The sequence below is a fragment of the Bos taurus genome, chromosome 3, assembly GCF_002263795.3.
Source record: "Bos taurus isolate L1 Dominette 01449 registration number 42190680 breed Hereford chromosome 3, ARS-UCD2.0, whole genome shotgun sequence".
Taxonomy (NCBI): Eukaryota; Metazoa; Chordata; class Mammalia; order Artiodactyla; family Bovidae; genus Bos; species Bos taurus.
In genome coordinates this window covers 21,579,757-21,597,088 of record NC_037330.1, presented here as the reverse complement: position 1 = coordinate 21,597,088, position 17,332 = coordinate 21,579,757, and the positions used below count along the sequence as shown (strand labels likewise).

The window sequence follows — 17,332 nt, the reverse complement described above, 5'->3', positions numbered from 1 at the left end:
GAAAAAACAAAGTGCATCTAGGGTGGAGGCAGAGAAGCAGCAGAATTTTACTTCAAAAGGGGGACAGAGGTGGTAACAGCCAAGGATATGAAAAGGACTGATGAATGGGCCCGTTCCAATAAGGTCCAGACAGCAACTCTACGAGGTCTATTTTTCAACATAAAGAGTTGGAAGAACTGGGGCTTAGATTATCTGTTAAGTAAAACAGGAAAAACATCTTCTCAAATGTGTGAAAGCCTCCTGGCAGTTTCTACTTAGGAAACACTGGCAATCTGTCCACCACGACCAAAGGACTCATCTTGACAATCTTAGCAGTTCTCATTCAGTGCGTCAAGCCACTTTCACTCTACTACTTTCGACATTACACATCCTATTTCATCATGGTTACCCTAAAGCCTTTTTAACAAGTTGTTTATTAAAAGCTGTACCAAGAGGTGCTGCTACAGAACTGCAAGGCCCAAGGGTAAATCAGGCTCCAAGTCCAGAGACCGGAAACCTTCTTCTGAGAGATAATGGCTACAAACTGAACTAGGATTACCAAGCTGCAAATTCCAAGTTTCCCAAGTTTGGCTAATAACACCAGCTAGTCTATCTCTCTGGAGAAGGCAATGGCATCCCACTCCAGTACTCTTGTCTGGAAAATCCCATGGACGGAGGAGCCTGGTAGGCTGCAGTCCATGGGGTCGCGAAGAGTCGGACACGACCGAGCAACTTCACTTTCACTTTTCACTTTCATGCATTGGAGAAAGAAATGGCAACCCACTCCAGTGTTCTTGCCTGGAGAATCCCAGGGACGGGGGAGCCTGGTGGGCTGCCGTCTATGGGGTCACACAGGGTCGGACACGACTGCCGCGACTTAGCAGCAGCAGCAGCAGCAGCAGTCTCTCTCTCCAGCAGCCGGGGTATGTATGCTACATGCTCCACAGTATTCACAGCATTTGGAGTAAAATACCACTTAAAAGATTCACTCCCTCCTCTCTACTCCCACAATGTTTGCCCTAATTTCAGCGTTTACTTCTCATGCCTGCTGCTGCTGCTGCTAAGACGTTCCAGTCGTGTCTGACTCTGTGCAATCCCATAAGACGGCAGCCCACCAGGCTCCCCCGTCCATAGAATTCTCCAGGCAAGAACACTAGAGTGGATCGACCCCATGGACTGCAGCCCACCAGGCTCCCCCAGCCATGGAATTCTCTAGGCAAGAACACTAGAGTGGGTTGCCATTTCCTTCTCATGCCTAGTTTACTGCAATAGCCTCTTAGGTAACAACCCTGACTCCAGGCCTGCCAAATATATCCTATACTTTGCTACCAGTTGGTTTTCCCTAATACCAGCTCCACAGCAATCCCCAGCTCATCTTTTCTTGGATTCTCATTTGGGATCCCCAAAAGCAACAGATTCAAAATTAAAAACATCACATCACCTCCTTATCCAAACCAGGGCCTGCTCATAATTCTTCCATTCCCTGATGATGTCAGCACCACCTCTGTAGTTACAGAGTTGCAAAACTTTAGAATCATCTTTCCCCCTTTCCCCTCCTTATCTTATGCAATGATGAAAGCCTTTCTTCAAAAATTATCTGAGTCTACCCTTTCCTTTGTAGCACTGCCATCACCTGAACCCCATCAGAATGCTGCAATAGCCCATTAAGAATATTTCTGCTCCTTCCCTCTTCCAATCTATTTTAGATACTATCCTCCAAACTAATCTTCCCTAAAGATCACTCAGCTTCCCTCATTCCTCCAGTTAGGGACCTACAGAATTTACCTACTACCTAAAACATCCAGCCCTAACTCCTCTGCCAGTTTCAGGGTCCTCTGCAATAAGGTCCTATCCAGTCATACCTATCCAATTATACCTCCGATTCAAACATACCTCCCATCACTCCACAAATTAGATTCTATTTCAGATCTAATGAGGTTACACTCCTTATACCTAATGCAGACTCCACGTTCATACTGACATTCTTCATTGGTTCATACTTTGCCATAAACAGAATAATGTCTCTAAGATGGCCCATCCTGTCTTTTAAAATCTTCTGACTCTCTAAAGTAGAATTCATGGGGAAAGAAACTCCAAGTCCAAACTAATGTCCCTCAATACTAATTTTTTTTCATGCTTATAAATAAAATAATATCTATATCTAATGTACCTAAATATAGGGTAGATGTGAAACAAATTCCTAGCCTCCTATTTTTTCTCTTCCTTTTCCCCTAGATGATCATTTGCTCAAGTACTTTTTATAATAATGTCTAATCATTTGGTGAGTTTTGCTTCCTCTAGTAAGTTCTTCAAGAAATCAAGTTTTATATACCTTTGCATTTCTTTATTTCCTGCATAGCAGCTAGAGAAATAGCATGGTAATTGCTCAGGAATTACCTGGTGACTAACCCTAATGAAGGGATAGGTACCTTTTATATCTGGCACACAGGCAGGAACTTTAGGAGTCCTACAGTTTCATGGAAGATTTTTAATATAGTACATGGATCAGATTCTGAACAGAGATAATAAAACGACAACACACATATGAAAATGAACCTACCAACTTGTTCCTGAGTTACTGTCACTGTTGGAAGAGATGTGATCTTTTCCTTGTCAGCTGGGGGAGGCCCTGTATTTTCCAGTTGTCCTAAAAGCTACAAAAAAAAAAAAAAAAGGCAAAGAAGAAGTGGCAGACATCGAACTATCCCTAGGAGGGTGCTGCTCCATCTGAGAACAGTGCAGACATGAGAAATGTTAGTTGCTTTTGCTTCCACAAGGCTCTGAGAGGCTTGCATTTGCCCTTTCCTGCTGCCAGAATAATTGCTTTACAATTTCAGAGTGACATTAGTATAAGCCTACAGACAGATCCATCATTGCAAGGCTCACCTCTGGGCATAAAGCAACTTTGGAGGCAGCAAAAGGGTTGTGATGTCACAAATAAAACTACACCTTAACAGAAAGTGATACTTAACCAGTTCAAAAACTTCATTTTGCTGAAAGAAAGAAAAAGATGAGAGTATGGAAAGTAGCATAAGGTAAGCCAAGAAATAGGTAAATTACTGCCTACAAGAAGACCTGGATATAAATGACATGCCTTCTAGTCTCAGCAATCCACAAGGGAAATGAAAAACCAATTAAATTAAAATAAACATAAACAAGTGGAAGCAATTATACATGGCATGGGAATACCTTTTTCTCTGCTTCCTTCCCCTACTTTGCTCCATCTAGCAGAAATCCCTGCTTCAACCTGTGAGGAGACCTTTCTTTTTTGTGAAGTACTTGTCAATAGAATCCTCATAGGAATGAACAAGAGGCCAAAACAGAAAATACTGTTTGTTACAGAAGTTTTTTCCTTTGGAGTTGAAGCTATCTTCTAGAAAGTCCCTAGGACCAAGAAAGTACATGGATGCTGAGCTAAATCCATAAACCATTTATCTCTTTAGTAAAACAGAAACCCACAAGCTCAAAATATTAAGGAAAGCAGAGTGACTGCCATTTCAGAAAGTAGCAGAAGGAAAGCAGGAAGCCTGTGGAACCATGAGACACACTGAACAGACACCCTCAAAAGGCAGCTCCTCACCTGGGTTACAATGGCATCAAGCCCTGTCTGACCCCAGGCATAGTCCCCAGGGTTGGAGTGCAGCATCCCGCTCCTATACATGAGATGAGACAGACAGCATTAGATGGAGTGACCAGGCTCCGCCCTACACCACAGAAAAAGTTGGCAGAGGAATCCTGCTCTCTCTCAGAGCTGGCAAGTCACTAGTTCTCTAGAACTAAGCGGCAAAGAATTTCTCAGTGATTTCAAGGTCAAACAGATTATCCAGAGGCAGTCTCTCATTCTCTAGGAATTTCTGCTTAACTGTATGGAACATAAAATGTGAAGCTACCTAAAATACCACCTGACAAACCAGAGCAAAAAGAGTGACTCATTGCCTGTTGGTTATAAGTTTGTCTCCTCTGTGCCCATTTAAATTAAACATAGATGGAGCTGCTTTTTAAGGAGATTTTTCCCTTCCTGAGTGGTCAAAATTGACAGCAAAGTTCCCTCATTCTAAGGGGCAGCCTGTGGCCTTACACAATGAGCAGCTTTCAAGTAGAGAAGCAGCCATAGCAGTGTCTCTCAATCACAACTTAGAGCAGTTACAAAAGGGATTTGGCAGCACCTCTTTCTGGAGCTGTTGGTGTACCACCCTGCATGACAGATATCCAGACTCCGGCTGGAACATGCTTAAAGAAACTAGAGGCTGGAAAACAGGGTAACTGTGTGGAAGGACCAAGGTCCCTCTGAGCAAAGAAGCCTTCTGGGGTAGAGTAAGAAATGGCAAATAATTGTCCAGACAAGAAGACATTACATCTTTAACCTGTACAGTAAGTGACTGTCACTCTGTTACTGAATTTAAGCCTTTTGTTTCTTCTGAAAAAACCTTCTTACTTTGAGAAAAGGAAGTGAAGCAATGTTTTCAATTTCAGAAATTCTTAAGGAATAAAGTCTTCCCATATAATCTCCAAGAGAAGCTCACAAATCAGACACCAACCTTCGTAGGGACCACCTCACTCCCTACCTCAGCACGACCCTCAGACCTGAGCATGAATGGAATCAGACACCCTGCAGGACCAGGATGGCCCTCATCAGCCTGAATTATACAAAAATAAGTTCTGATTAAGTTTGGGCTCAGCAGACAACAGCAGTCTTTAACAGCCTGCCAATCACACCTATACACTCACCTGTGGAGCTCCTTTTGTCTCTCATTATGGCACAGATACTACAGTACTAGAAATTATGCTACTCCAGGAGAGTGAGACAGAAGGCAATTAGTTACTTACCAAGAAAATGGGGATCCAGGAATGAATCCTGCAATGATCTGTTGTAGTACTCTGTTGAAGAAAAAAAATTAGGTAAGACAACAGACTAATGAAAGTACTCTATAGATATCCATGGCTATCTCATCACCAACCCCTTCCCCGTAACGCAATGGCTTTTCACTGTATACAATAGCAAATCAGTCTGCTATCTGGTAGACTGTTACTTTGATATTATGGCTGTCTTCCTGAGCTATGCTGCCTTATATAATAATAGATTTTTATGAATTAAGCAGGAAAGGACTCTGACTGTATGGTTAGTGTTCAAACTATGATTCCTGGATCCTTGGAAGCAACATGAGAGGCTTAAAGAGATGCTAGGCCAGTGGGATTCTGGACCCACCTCCCTGCAACAAGAGTAGTTCCATTTTTATGTGTTATATACATTGTGCAAAATACTATTTAAAGGTACAGCATCCCACCCACCCCTTTATTTGGCTGTGCTGGGTTGTCTTTGCTGCTCGGGCTGTTTTCTAGTTGTGATGCTGTCTAGAGGTTTTTCATTCTTGTGGCTTCTCTTATTGCACAGCACAGGCTCTAGGACATGTGGGGTTCAGCAGTTGCAGCTCCAGGGCTCTAGAGCACAGGCTCAATAGCTGTGACATACAGGCTTGTTCCTCCATGGCATGAGGGATCTTCCCAAACCAGGGATTGAACCCATATCTCCTGCACTGGCAGGCAGATTCTTTACCACTGAGCCACCAGAGAAGCCCTAAAGAGCCCTTTTAAAAAAAATTCCATGATAGCTAACTAAGACACTCACAAGTTATTTTATACTCCTCTTTTGGGTATAGGTTGGACTTACTGACTTTTCTTTTTTTTGATGTACAACTGACATATAACATTGCATTTTTTTTTCAGGTACAACATGATTTGATGTTTGTATATATCGCAAATGATCATAATAAAACTAGTTCACATTCATTACCATACATAGTTATAAAATTTTACTTTCTTATGATCTACTCTCTCAGCAACTTTCAAATATACAATACAGTATTAAAATAACACTGTAATATAATTAACAGTAATGAACTATAATCTATCTCATTGTGAGTTTCATTTACATTTCCCTGATAATACAGTCATTGTGCTATACATTATATCCCCAATATTTATTTTATAGCTGGAAATTTGTATCTTTTGACCCCCTTCACTGATTTTACTTATCCCCCAACCCCTGCCTATGGCAACCCACCAATCTGTTCTCTTTTATCTATGAACCTGGATACTGAATTCTCTTTTTTTTTTTTAAGATTCCACATAAAAGATTATATAGAATTTGTCTTTCTCTCTCTGATTTATTTCACTAAGCATGTCCTCAGGGTCCATTCATGTTGTTGCAAATGGCAAGATGTCAGTCTATTTTAGAGCTGAATAACATTCCTTTGTATATGTGTACCACCATTTCTTTATCCATTCGTCCATCAGTGGACCCTTAGGTTGTTTCTATGTCTTGGCTATGGTAAACAATGCTGCAACGATCATGGGATGCATGTATCTATTCAAATTTGTGCTTCTGTTTTTTTCAGATGAATATCCAGAAGAGGAATTGCTGGATCACGGGGTCGCAAAGAGTCGGACATGACTGAGTGACTGATCTGATCTGAAGGTAGTTCTATTTTTTTTTTTTTTTTGAGGAACCTCCATATTGTTTTCCACATTGGCTATACCAATTTACATTCCCAATAATACTGTAGAAGGGGCTCATTCCCTTTTCTTGACACCCTCATCAACACTTGTTATTTCTTATCTTTTTGATTATAGCCATTCTAACGGGTGTGAGGTGATAGCTCACTGTGGCTTTGATTTGTATTTCTCTGATGATTAGTGATGGCGGAGCATCTTTTCACATGCCTGTTGGCCACCTATATGTCTTCTTCAGAAAAATGTCTATTCAAGTCCTCTGCATGTTTTTTAATTCAATGTTTGTTTTTATTGTTGTTGAGCTGCATGAGTTCTTTGTATTATTTTGGATATTAGTCTCCTGTTGGATATATCATTTGCAAATACTTTCTCCAGTTCAGTTGCTTTCCTTTTCATTCTGTTGATTTAGCCATGCAGAAGCTTTTCATAGTCTGAGGTAGTTCCACCTGTTTATTTTTGTTTTTGTTGCCTCTGCTTTTGGAGTCATCCAAAAAAATCATCACCAAGACTGATGTCAAGGAGTTTCCTGCCTGTTTTCTTATAGGCATTTTACAGTTTCAGGTCATATGTACCAGTCTTTAATTCATTTTGAGTTAATTTTTGTATGGTATAAGACACTGATCCAATTTCATTCTTTTCCTTGTGGCTATCCAGTTTTCCCAACACCACTTATTAAACAGACTGTTCTTTCTCCACTGTATATTCTTGGCTCCTCTGTCATAAACTAATAGACCATATATGCATAGATTTATTTCTGGCCCTCTGTTACCTTGATTTAGATGTCTATTTTCATGCCAATACCATACTGTGACTTACTTCTTTTTTTATTATTAAAAATTAAATTTATTTCATTACCAAAGTTAAGGGAGTCAAATAAGACACAAAGACTTAAACAGATTCTTGCAAAAGATTCTTGTCTTATCCAACCCCCTGTTCCTGCTCCCGGGAAGGAATCACTTTCTGTGGTTGCTTCTGGCATTCTTAAATATTCATATTCCTAAGTACTATCATGATTCATTTGTCTCTTTATCAATCAGTTGTAGTCATTCACTTATTGATTTACTGATTTCCTCTTAGAACAGATGAGCATTTAGCTCTATGAGCTGATTACTCCAATCTCATCCTGTCCTCCAGCTACTCTGCTTTCCTATTCCAGACAGAGTCTGGTCAGTGATTCTGGCTATATCAGTAACAGTTGTGACTTACTTCTTAACAATAGAATACGGTAGGATAACTGTGACTTCCGAAAGTGGAAGTGAAGTCGCTCAGTCGTGTCCAACTCTGTGACCCCATGGACTATAGCCTACCAGGCTCCTCCATCCATGCGATTTTCCAGGCAAGAATACTGGAGTGAGGTGCCATTTCCTTTACCAAGGATAGGTCATAAAAGGCATTGTGGCTTCTTCCTCACACCCTCTCATGGATTACTTTCTCTGGGAAAGTGCCATATCAAGCAATCCTATGGAAATGCCCACGTGATAAAGAACTAAGGCTTCCTGGCAATACTTAGAACAAACTTGCCAAAATCTGAGTAATCCCCAATTGATTCTTCAGATAACTACAGCAATGGCCAATGAACTGACTGTAAGTTCATGAGATCCTGGGCCAGAACCACCCAGCTAAGCTGCTTTCAAATTCCTGACCCACTGAACCTATGAGATAATAAATGTTTGTTGTTTAAGCCTCTAAGCTCTGGGGTAATTGTTATACAGCAATAGATACCTAATACAGATTTTGATACCCAGAAGTGAGTGCACGCATGCTAAGTTGTGTCCGACTCTTTGAAATCCCATGGACTGTAGCCTGCCAGGCTCCTCTGCTCATGGAGTTTTCCAGGCAAGAATACTGCAAGAGGATTGCCATTTCCTACTCCAGGGGATCTACCAGACCCAGGGGTCAAACATGTCTCTTGTGTCTCTTGCACTGGCAGGTGGATTCCTTACCACTGGGCCACCTGGGAAGCTTGCTGTAAAAAAAAAAAAAAAAAAAAACCTAAAACGTGGGAATAGCTCTGGAATACAGCAGAGGGCAGAGCTGGAAGGATTTTGAGGAGAGTGAGTAAAAGTTTGAAAAGCCTTGAAGAAATAGTAGACGCATGATGGCTTCTGAGGAAGAGTGAGTACTTAAGGGAAAGTGAGGAAAACAGGAGGGAAAGAGATCCTTGTTATGTAGTGGCAAAAGCCTGCCATCATATGGGAAGTAGAAGTTATGGCTCATGAACGGATGATAATCTAGCTAATAAGACTTCCAGACAGGAATGTTGAAGGTCCCTTTTGGTTTCATCTTGATGCATTAAAATGCAAAAGAAGAGGAATACATTAAAGGAAGAATACTTAAAAAGGAGTTAAGATTGGATCATTCTGAAAATTCCCAGACTCTCCAGATGGCAAATGATACTAAAATTAAGAAATGGCTTTTAAAAAAAAGAAAGAAAGAAATGGTTTTCAAGCAAAGATCAAATCATGGGCCTTGCCAGAAGAAAACAGTTAAAGAAGCCAAGAATATGGCTATAAAAATTCTTTGTGAAGACCTCAGAAAGATAGTGCCTAGAGAACTATTCAATTAAACAACTGTGGACGTTGTATTATTAATAGTTTTCTGGGGCTGCCATAACATATTCCCGCAAACTGGGTAGCTAAAACCAACAGGAGTTTGTTCTCTCATAATTTTGGAGTCAGAAATCTGAAATCAAGATGCTGTCAGGGGCTTCCCTGGTGACTCAGTGGTAAAGAATCCACCTGTCAATGCAGGAGACATAACAGACGTGGGTTTGATCCTTGGGTTGGAAAGACTCCCCTGGAGGAGGGCACGGCAACCCAGTATTCTTGCCTAGAGAATTCCAAGGACAGAAGAGCCTGGCAGGCTACAATCCACAGAGTTGCAAAGAGTCAGACATAACTGAAGCATCTGAGCACACACACACATAAAAGACCTTATTTCCAAATAAGATCATATTCACAGCTAAGTCAGGAAGTTAGGACTTGAACATTGGTAGAGTATACAGTTCTACCCACAACAAGTATTGTCCTTCAGCAATCCCAGCAGAAGTTCATGGTAAAAAAGAGTATCTAAAAAAGACTTGTGAGTGTAGCTCTTGTTAACGGCATGAACTTTACTAATACTCACAGGAGACTCAAAGTTTTCAAAAGAAACACTACCAGCTTAAATTGAAAAGTACAGAGGCAGTACAAAACGAAAAGAGATCTTTAAGGCCCTCAAAATTCTATTGGTAAGATGCACGCTAAGAAAACTATGGAGCTGCAAATTTGGACTACTTTTCACGGAAAACAATGACTCATTGGGTGGAATCAAGAGCCAGGAAGGAGGAAACAAGAGCCACAGAGAAGCATTCCTGGGCAGAAGTAGAACGAAGTCCCAATCAAGGACCGTCCAACATTTATCCAGACAAACATCAAAATTGCTATGAATCAGTAACTTCTGTGTGCCTTACATCTTCTCCCTTTCTAAACAGAAATCTCTATACCTATTTATTATATGCTTCTCCCATCACTATATGTTGTATATGTGAGGGGTAAAAAACTTGTGTCTTTGTTTTCTAGATCTCCACATCAAAAGGAATTCTGTCTATATCCAAAGAGGCTCATCCATACTCAGACCTAAGTAAATGACACCTGGATTTCAAGTTAATGCTATAAAGGGACAAGGCTTCTGGTGGGTCTTGGGAGGAGGTGAGTATATTTCTCACATGGGAGAAATTTCTGGCCAAAGGTTAAATTGTGGTAGTTTTAAAAAAATATGTCCGGGGCTTCTCTGGCAGTCCAGTGGTTAAGACTCTGCTTGCACTGCAGGGAGCACAGATTCGATCCCTGGTCAGAAAACTAAGACCCCCACATGCCGTGCAGCATGGCCAAAAAATTAAGGAAAAAGAAATTTTTTTTTAATTTTGTAAATAAAAACATGTACACAAATTCTTTAATATTCTTCCTCATGAATGTGGGCTAGACTTGGTGACTCACTTCTTACAGATAAAATATAGCTGAAGTGACAGTGTTTGTCTTTTAAGATCAGGATATAAAAGCATTATGGTTTTCCCATCTTCCTTCTTCTCTCTTGAATCACTTACTCTAGGGGAAGCCAGCTGCCAAGTCATGAAGACACCAAAGAGTCCTATGGAGACGTCTACACAGTGAGGAATTGAGGCCTCCTGCCAACAGTAATGTTAGTTCACCCATCTTGAAGTGGATCTTACCAATCCCAGGTAAGTATTCAGATTACTGCTGCCACTGCAGACATTTTGATTACAACATCATGAAAAACTTTACCAAAAACACCTAGCTAATTTGCTCCCAAATTCCTGTCCCTCAGAAACTGTGAGATGATAAATGTCTGTTGTTAAAAGTTCCCTGATAGCTCAGTTGGTAAAGAATTCCCCTGCAATGCAGGAGACCCTGGTTCGATTCCTGGGTCAGGAAGATCCACTGCAGAAGGGATAGGCTACCCACTCCAATATTCTTGGGCTTCCCTTGTGGCTCAGCTGATGAAGAATCCACCCACAATGCGGAAGACCTGGGTTGGATCCCTGGGTTGGGAAGATCCCCTGGAGAAGGGAGAGGCTACCCACTCTAGTATTCTGGCCTGGAGAATTCTATGGATTTTATAGTCCATGGGTTTGCAGAGTTGGACACGACTGAGCAATAACTCTATCATAAATTGCTAAATTCTGGTATAATCTGTTTACCCAGCAACAAATGACTAGTATATCCTCGCCTGCTAGTAAAGGCATATCTCAGCAATATCACAGATGTGGTTCCAGACCACTGCAATGAAGCAAATGTTGCAATAAAATCACTCTTATGAATTTTTTGGTTTCCCAGTGCATATAAAAGTTATGTTTACACTTTACTGTTGTCTACTAACTGTGTGATAACATTATGTCTAAAACAATGTACATACCTTAATTTTAAAATATTTTATTATTTAAAAATGCTACCCATCATCTGAACCTTCAGCAAGTTAGTAGTAACACCAAAGACCACTGATCAAAGCTCACCACAGCAAATACAATAATGAAAAAGTTTAAAATATTATGAGAATTATGAAAATGTGACACAAAGACGTGAAGTGAGCAAATGCAGTTGAAAAAAATGGCACGGACAGATTTGTTGGATACAGGGTTGCCACAAACCTTCAATTCGTAAAAAACGCACTATCTGCTAAGAGCAATAAAGCAAAGTGTAATGAAAATTGGGGAGCTGTACAGTTGGCCTTCTGTACCCACAGGTTCTGCATCTGCAAACTATGAGGGGAGGGGGGAAACTCAAGAAAGCTCCAAAAAGCAAAACTTGAATTTGCAGTTCACCACCAACTATTTATATAGCATTTACATTGTTTAAAGTGTTGCTATTTACATAGCATTGTATTAAGTGTTACAGTAACCTAAAGATGACTTAAAGTATACAGAAGGATGTTTGCAAATAGTTTTATATCAGAGATGCAAATTCTCAGAGTTGGGTACCACCGGGGGGCGCAGGGTGTCCTGGAACCAATCCCTCTAACAGATACTGAGGGATGACTAACTAGAACAGTTAATCACATACTTGAACTAACCAATAAGTAAGTGGTAATAATCAAGTTTGAGAGAAAGACAGAAAGACTCTAGTTCCCTGAGGCTCTAAAGCAGACCCTATATAAATACTTGGAATTGCCAGGGATACCTCAGGGGATCAGCTGCTGATTTCGCCTTTATCGGCAGCTCACTCTCCGGAAGTGAGATGCAGGTTCCATCTCAGCAGCTCAAGGTGACCCCAGTAAGTGTATGAGCTGACGTCAGGAAATTATCTTCAATAATACATACACAGTACTTACAGTGAACTTTTTTTAAACAAACACTTTCTTGTTAAAGTAATAGGAGCTAAAAGGAGTGGGGGAAGAGGTTTACGTATTTAATTTTAGCAACGCACAGAAGAGAGAAATAAATCCACAGGGTCTGGAAGGGAAGATACATGCTAAACCCAAGAGTAGTCAGTCTCCAGAGCTGTATTCTCTCTAGGTTTTCCTCCTAGCTCCCTTCTCAGTCTTCTCTACTTATTCTTCCTACCTTACAAACTTCTAATCAAGGAGGGCTTTGAGCTCAATTCCCTGAGCTCTTCTATTTTCTATCTTGACTCTTTTGGCAATTTCATCCAGTTTTATATTTAAGTACCATATATAGGCAACAACTTCCAGGTTTTATCTCCAGCCAAGACCTCTCCCTACTCAACATCATCACTTGAATGTGTAGTAAGCACCTCAAACTTATTAAGTCCAAAAGTGAACTCTTAGATCTTCTCCCCCAAACCTATCCCTTCGAGCATTCCCCATTTTAGCTGATGGTGGCTCCATTTTTCTAGTTGTTCAGACAAAAATCTTTGTCATCCTTAATCGTTCTGTTACACCTCATACCCAATCTGCCAGCAAATCCGATCATGCCCATTGTCAATCTTTACCTAGAATCCAACTTTTTTTTTTTTTTAAACTAACCCTCATCCAAGCCACTGGCATCTCTAATGCAACAGCCCCCTAACTGGTTTCTCTGCTTCTGTCTTTGCCCCCGTGCCCTTCGTACACACACATATCACTCGCCATTCTATTATCAACACAGCAGTTACAATGATCATTTAAAGGTGTAAGTTAGACCATGTCATTCCTCTACCCTAAAATTCCTACTGGACCTCCACTGCACTCAGAATAAAAGCCTTTATAATAGCCTACCAGTCTCTACATGATCTCAGACTCACCTCCTGATCTCCGGCCCCAACAAGTTCTCTGTGACCTCATCTCCTACTATTTCCCTCACCCATTCTGCTCTCTTTACATTAGACTCTCCTTGTTGGCACATTCCTGGCTCATTCCCTCACTACTTTTATGTCTATTCAAATATCTTCTCAATAAGGCCTTTGCTGACTACACTTTTTGAAGCTTCACTTCTCCCACACTCCCAAACTCCCTCCTCCCTTTTTTTTTCTATATCATTTACTGCTGTTTAACACTCTATTGATTAGGTTTATTTTGCTTGTCTGTCATCCCCCATTAGTATTTAAATTCCACAAGGGCAATCTTTTTTTTTCTTTTCTTTTTACTGTTTTGTTCACTAATGTATGCCCAACATCCTGAATAGCACTTGGCAGTAATACATAAATGCTTACTGCATGACTTAAGAGACCTCAAGATGGGGCCCAATCAGATAGTCATTGAAAGATATACTCAATCTATGAAGATTAAAAAAAAGAGATTATAAAACAGGTATAGTATGATTTCTTTTCAACTCTATAGATGTAGGTATCTCATATATATGTATGTAAAAGGTCTACATGATTACGTACCAAGAAACAACTGTGGCTAATTTCTGGGTAATGCTGTTTTTCCAATCCAAGCCAAAAACAAGACAAAGTAAACCTACTATTTTTAAATAACAAAAAAAGTCAATTCTCAAAATTTGAGTTGTGAGTAGTGGTCAGTAAACAATGGTCCCATAATCTAGGGTTACCTTCTGCTGCTGCTGCTAAGTTGCTTCAGTCATGTCTGACTCTGTGCGACCCCATAGACGGCAGCCCACCAGGAGCCTCCGTCCATGGGATTTTCCAGGCAAGAGTACTGGAGTGGGGTGCCATTGCCTTCTCCGAGGGTTAACTTTAGGAGAACATATTTTAGGTTGAAAACCTGCTGCTGCTGCTGCTGCTAAGTCGCTTCAGTCGTGTCTAACTCTGTGCGACCCCATAGATGACAGCCCACCAGGCCCCCCCGTCCCTGGGATTCTCAAGGCAAGAACACTGGAGTGGGTTGCCATTTCCTTCTCCAATGCATGGAAGTGAAAAGTGAAAGTGAAGTCGCTTAGTCGTGTCCAACTCTTAAGTGACCCCATGGACTGCAGCCTACCAGGCTCCTCTGTCCATGGGATTTTCCAGGTAAGAGTACCGGAGTGGGTTGCCATTACCTTCTCTGGAAAACTTGATAAGCAGGATAAAAAGTTATACTACTTCTCAAATCAACAGGACAAACTGTTATCAGGAAGAAGCCAAGCCAAAATTTAATCAATAAAAAACTTATAAAATATGAAATTGTATAGTACTTTCAAAACACTGGGTAACATTGTAATGATAACTACTGTAAAGTAATAACAATCATGTGGAACAATCTGGGTTGACCTGCTAAGAAGGCAGAGCAATACGCCCCAAAGATGTGTTCCATTTACTCTTACATGAATGAAAAGAAAAAATAAATTGAACATAAAACTCCCTAAGTTTTACTTACTGATACACTGATATGTGTCCCTTAGAAGGAAAATTTTTGACAAAGTTAGGCAAATGCTTAATTCTTTTTTTTTCCCCCCTAATTGTGAAGACTATAAAACACTATTAAAATTTCTTTAAGTATTTTGAAACATTCATAATCCCACCAACTACAAATATCATCATTTTTGCCATATCCTGGCTCCAATATTTAACTGGCTTCATATCTTCAGGCAATTTACCTAACCTCTCTGTGCCTCAATTTCTACTGTAAAATGGAATATTCATAGTAACTTATCCAGAGTTATAATGAAGATTAAACAAATAATTGTAAAGCAATTGTAAATCAAACTACTATCTGGCACAAACTCTTAGCTATTATTACTACTAATTCATATGTTCCATATACCTCTTAGAAACATAATTACAATTATTCATTCATTCAACACAAATATATAGTGTGTGTATTGTGTGTTTGTGCTCAGTGGTGTCTGACTTTGTGAATTTATAGACTGGAGTCTGCCAGGCTCCTCTGTCCATGGGATTTCCCAGGAAAGAATGTTGGAGTGGGTTACCATTTCTTTCTCCAGAAGATTCATTCAACACAAATATATACAGTATTCACTATAAAACAGACACTAACTAGAAGCTGGGAATACAAAAATGAATAAAATGTCACCCTAAGCCACTGATCCCAGAAGTAACTGAAAAGGTTGTAACAGATCTGGTCTCCCAAAGATGCTAGGCTCAGATAAAAATTACAGGTAACTTTTATCAAACCTTTAAAAAATAGATAATTCCTGATTTAAACTATTCTCAACCATAAACACAAAGCAAGATTTCCCAGTTTATTCTACCAAACTAAAATAACCCTGATACCAAAGCCTGATAAAGATTATACAAGAAAATTACCAGCTTCCGTATGAATTGATGCAAAAATCCTAAAAAAGATTAGGAAGAAATCAACTCCAACAATTCATTAAAAGATCAATGCTTCTTTGTCAAAGTAGTTTTTAATTAAAATCTGATGAATTCATAGTGTTCACTGAATGTTAGAAAATCTATTAGTTAATAAAATGCACTAATTGTTTAAAGGAGAAAAACTATAAGGGCAATCTTCACAGGACTGCAAAGAGCATTTGATAAAATCACTCGCCATCCTCAGTTAAAAGCCCATAAAAAATCAGGAATAAAATAAATGTGATAGTGCACATATTAGGAACCAAAAGCAAATATGCTTAATAAAGAAACACTAATTCACTCTTACTGAAGTCAGGAAGAAGACAAAAATAACTATTAGGTAACTGTTTTGATAATAAGTCAGTGTTACAGATAAGAAAAATAATGAGGCATAAACACAGGGAAAAAATACAATCAATATTTGTAAATGATACACCTGTTAATCTAGAAAATTTAGAAAACAAAATGAATAACTATTAGAGCTAATAAGACAACTAAATTAAGGAGCAAGGTGTTGGGTAGCAATCTATCTAACAATCAGTTTAAAAATTAAGTGAAACTATAAAATTTTACTGAATACATCAAAAAAGAACTATACAAATTGAGACATGAGCTGCAAGTCCAGATGAGAAGTTTCAATATTATAAAAAGTACCAACTGTCCCCAAATAAATGAAATTCCAGTCAAAATTCCAACAGGATAAGAGAGGTCAGAGATTGACAAATTACATTTAAAATTCATTTGAAAGAGTAAATGCAAGAGAAGCATTCAGCAGTTTTTCAAAAGGAATAATAATGAAATAGACATTCACTACTAGGTATCAAATCATACTACAAAATTATAGAAAGTAAATCAGGAAGACATAGGCATCGGAGCATATAAAAAAATATCAGATCATAATACAAAATCCAGAGATGAATATGAAACTGTATACATAACAAAGGTAACATTTCAAGTCAGATGGATTATTCAATAAATGATAATGAGAAATAATTATATACTCATATTTGGAGGGGACATATTAACTCAAAAAATGCACAAGAATTATACCACTCAGTTCCAGAAGTGTGTGCACAAAACACAGAAATCCTCCCTGGAAGTGGATAGAGGCACATATCCACTGGGATGAATGCTCTAATGTTCTTATAAACTTGGAACTACCATTAGCTTTCATTTTACATAGGAGAGCTATCTAATAATGATGCCAACAAAGAGAGGACAGAGACAGACAGATGATGATAACATACTGACCAACCACTTAGTTCCATCTAAGAACATCTAATTTACATCAGTGGTCAATACTGTCCCCACAGAGCAACTGAGAAATCCAAAGAGATGGTTTTGCTAGATTCAATAAATGGGGTAGTACCATTCATACTCAATAGATAGGAAGGAGCAGTACTAGTCATCCTGCCAAGAAATGGGAAGTCAGCCAGGATCAACACGGAACTGTCTTCCAACATGTGTAATTTGTGAACATCCTGCCTGGACATTCATTTGGGGCATGTCTGTTTAGAATTAACTGAATTTTCTAGTAACACATCTACTGTGAAAATCAAGGGAAAATTATACATTCCCGCCCCCAGCACTTTCCCAGGAAGTCTTCACCACTTTGGAAAATCTTAACACCGGCAATCACAGGTTCGATCCCTGGT

At 39.5% G+C, this 17,332-nt stretch overlaps 1 protein-coding gene across 3 annotated transcripts in view; it reads right to left on the bottom strand.

Annotated features, from left to right (window-relative positions):
* Window positions 1–17,332, bottom strand: part of RNF115 (ring finger protein 115) — a 75,991-nt gene that overhangs the window by 11,801 nt on the left and 46,858 nt on the right. For all 3 annotated transcript variants that reach the window (NM_001076308.1, XM_024989690.2, XM_059884842.1), the window contains 3 exon segments: window positions 2,540–2,633; window positions 3,560–3,632; window positions 4,807–4,857. In NM_001076308.1, coding sequence (NP_001069776.1) covers window positions 2,540–2,633; window positions 3,560–3,632; window positions 4,807–4,857 — 218 coding nt within the window.